At 36.2% G+C, this 4,017-nt stretch overlaps 1 protein-coding gene across 1 annotated transcript; it reads left to right on the top strand.

Moving 5' to 3' along the window:
* Positions 1–2,527: 2,527 nt before the first annotated feature.
* On the top strand, positions 2,528–3,467 carry LOC112911038 (olfactory receptor 2M3-like). The gene is given in 2 exon segments (XM_025987356.1): positions 2,528–2,782; positions 2,784–3,467. Coding segments are annotated over 2 exon segments (939 nt in total).
* Positions 3,468–4,017: the final 550 nt, after the last annotated feature.

Genomic DNA, 4,017 nt, shown 5'->3' with positions numbered 1-4,017 from the left:
TAATGCTTTACTTATCTTTTTGATCAAATCCTGGTAGTAAATGTCTTTTTTCAATTATTTCACTCAATGATTCTTCTCTTAATTTCTGGGCATGACTTCCATGGTTTATGAGTTGTCTTTGTTATGGACCATTGTTACAGTACACCAAATCACCGTGTCATGAAATCCAGCTACTCTTCTTTGAGACATCATGAGATGAAAATGCAGACATGCCCTTTCGGTAGATTAGTGTTTGCAGGTCATGATCATTCATGTCTTGAAATACATAAATACTTTTGAGTTTTTCTCTTTATTACAGCATCATTCACAATTTGTATACATAATTACAACTTAAAGAAAGTGTATTTTACCACCTCCACGCTTAAAAAAATTCAATTCAAACTCATGAGACAGAATTCAAGGTTCTATCTTCTTCTACAGATTAATTTGCTCTTGCTACTCTTAGGTTACAGCTTCTTTGTTTGGTTTTGTTTTTGGCGTCCAAAAAAATGTGATGCACAAATGAGTAAATGTGCATTCCTATCCAATTGTTCTAATCATCAAACCTGTCTTTCTGTTTATGACATTTATTTACTACCTGGAATAACCCATCTTCATATATAAACTTTTCTCATGCATGCATAATTAGCTCATAAATGGAATTTTAAATCCTACAATGAACATGAAACATAAGTCTAATTTAGAAATCTCTGTTTTCCTTATATCTTCTATACATTTTACTTTTTTTTGCATGTAGGTTCCACTTTGTGGAATTTATATATGGGTAGCTCTTTCTTAAAGGGTGGTCTATATCTCTCTCTATTTTTTTTGTTACTTCCCCCAAGTCTTTAGTCAGATATCATCAGATGACTGAGGTCTTCCCTGGATTAGGACAGTCCAGTGTAATTGTAACATCTTCTTTTCAATTATTTTCCATAGCTTCATAGTGTTTTGATATTTTTGTCACCATCTGATTACAGTATGTTAGGCTAAGTGATATATTTTTTTTCTTTTTTTGAGTGCTGTTTTACTGCCAGTGCCCAATGCATAAATCTTCATAAGTATTGTTTGAATGTGTGAACCTTAAGCTTTTCTGAATTTCCGTTTTGTATGTAGTAATTTTTTTATTTTTTATTGGAGTCCAATTTGCCAACATATAGCATAACACCCAGTGCTCATCCCATCAAGTGCTCACTTCAGTGCCCATCACCCAGTCACCACCCCCCTTGCCCATTTCCCTTTCTACCACCCCTTGTTCGTTTCCCAGAGTTAGGAGATATGAGATGCATTAGTTTCCTAGTGAAGCATAACAAGGTGTTACACACTGGATGGTTTAAAATGACACAATTATATTCTCTCACAGTAATGGAGACTACTAGAGTTCTAAAATCAAGGTATCAGCAGGGTTGGTTAATTCTGAGAGCTGTAAGAAAGATAATATGTTCCATGCCTCTTTCCTAGCTTCTGGTGATGACCAACAATCATTGAAACGTATTGATATGTAAATATAACACTTGAGTCTCTGCCTCTATCATCACACATTATCCTTGTGTCCGTCTTCACATGGAAGTCTTTAAGGACATCAGTCACATTGGATTGGGGTTTGCTCTGTTCCAACATGATCTCATCTTAGCTAATTATTTTCTCTTTTTAAGATATATTTGCATATTTGAGATAGAGAGCATGGAGGTGGGGAAGATAAGGAGAGAGAGAGAGAGAGAGAGAGAGAGAGAGAGAGACTCAAGTAGACTCTGCATTTGGGGCTTTATTTCACAACCCTGAGATCAGGACCTGAGCTGAAACCAAGAGTCAGACAACTTAACCAACTGTGCCCTTAGCTAATTATTTTCAAATAAGTTTACATTCTGAAATACTAGGACTTAAGACTCAACATCTCTTTTGGAGGAAACACAAGTCACTCTACCACATTGGGCTATACAAGAACAGAGCAAAGCTTTTATAGTTGTGTAATTAAAATATTTCCTCAGTTTGTCCACTTATTGCATAGAATATTTGCTATAAATTACAAATGAAACACTCTAAATTGCAAAGCAATTGACAAATGTAAAGATTTGATTAATCTGACAGTAAAATCACCTCGTATCATGAAAGCAAAGTTTCATATTGCACTCTTTTATCTCAGTTACTTTTTCTGCCACATGCTGAATGACGCTTACTTTCTCTATTGACTAACCTGTAAAGGATTCCTGATGTTTCAAGGCACTGTCTAATTGCTTTTGGGAATTTCCATTTTTGAAGACACACTATCAATTATATAAAACGTATATTATTATCTTAATTTTCAAAAGTTGTTTAGAAGCTGAGCTTAGGAATAATTCCACACTTGTATAAATTAGTACCAAGATAACATATTTTCCCCCTTTATTATGCTTCTTGTTTTTTGAAATTCCTAATAACATTGATGTCAGCATAATCACTGACCTATAGTTTACCACAATCACATGCTTTGTAAGGCACTGAGTACATGTTCACCAAATTAATGAAGTGACATCACTTTTTGTTGTATTAGATAAAAAACACATTCCTCATGGCATGGGACAATCAGACTTTTAACTCTGATTTCATCCTTCTGGGAATCTTCAATTACAGCCCCACTCACATCTTCCTCTTTTCTCTGGTTTTGGCCATCTTCACAGTGGCCTTCATGGGAAACACTGCTATGATTCTCCTCATCTACCTGGACACTCAGCTCCACACACCCATGTACTTCTTTCTCAGCCAACTGTCCCTCATGGACCTCATGCTCATCTGCAACACTGTACCCAAGATGGCTTTTAACCATCTATTTGTCTGGCAGCAATTCCATTTCTGTGGTAGAGTGTGCTACACAAATTTTCCTCTATACATCACTACTTGACTGTGAATGTTTCCTGTGGGCAGTAATGGCTTATGACCACTATATTGCCATTTGCTACCCTCTAAGATATCCTAATCTTATGAGTCCTAAAATTTGTGGACTTATGGCTGCATCTTCCTGGATCCTGGGCTCTACTGATTGTATAATTGATGCTGTAGCTACATTTTTCTTCTATTGTGGGTCCCGGGAAATAGACCACTTCTTCTGTGGTTTTCCTTCCCTGCTCATCATCTCATGCAATGACACATCAACATTTGAAGAAGTTCTTTTCTACTGCTGTATAATAATGATTGTTTTCCCTGTAGTGATCATTATTGCTTCCTATACTCGTGTTATTGTGGCTGTCATTCACATAGCATCTGGAGAGGGTCACCGGAAAGCTTTTGCCACCTGCTCTTCTCACCTCATGGTGGTGGGAATGTATTATGGCACAGCTCTGTTCATATACCTGTGGCCCACTTCTGATCGTTCCCCCACCCAGGAGAAGATGGTCTGTGTCTTCTACACCATCCTCACTCCCATGATGAATCCCCTCATCTACAGCATCCACAACAAGGAAGTGGCTAGAGCAGCCATGAAGGTGTTGGAGAAGGGCAAGTCTGGACAGTAAATTCCTTAATTATTTTCATGCTTTGCTAAGTTCTCTTTAGTGTCTCTCTTTTTTCCAGTCAGTTTTTAAAAACAGCACTTATTTGTACATATTGTTGAAAAAGCACAGTCCTGGGCAACAACATAATTCTTAATATTTTAATGAAGATTGTTTAAATATTCACTATTTTTATGTTTAATTCAGTTATAACCACATTTATGGCCATTGCTGGAATGAGGACATTATTGATTGACTGAAAGTTTCAGGAATTTTGTGGCATATATCCAGCTAACAAACAATGCTTCCTTTCCCCATGTTGTAAATCCAAAACTCTATCGGTCAATTCAGAGCCACTTTGGATGAAGATTTGGTACATCAGGCTTTTTAAACTTATGTAGTGTTTCTGTTTGATTTTTATTCTTATTTTTCATTCTTCCAGACATGCAGAATAAATCAATACAACACTTCAACCCAGATAATGTTTTAAAATCACACCCTTAATTTTCTTCATCACAAAATGAAAATTTTATTAACAATCTTAGATTAAACCTCTTTTCAATTTGTCAATACC

Source organism: Vulpes vulpes, chromosome 7, assembly GCF_048418805.1.
Source record: "Vulpes vulpes isolate BD-2025 chromosome 7, VulVul3, whole genome shotgun sequence".
Lineage (NCBI taxonomy): Eukaryota > Metazoa > Chordata > Mammalia > Carnivora > Canidae > Vulpes > Vulpes vulpes.
The sequence above is the reverse complement of the archived record's forward strand: the minus strand, read 5'-3'. Positions and strand labels throughout refer to the sequence as shown.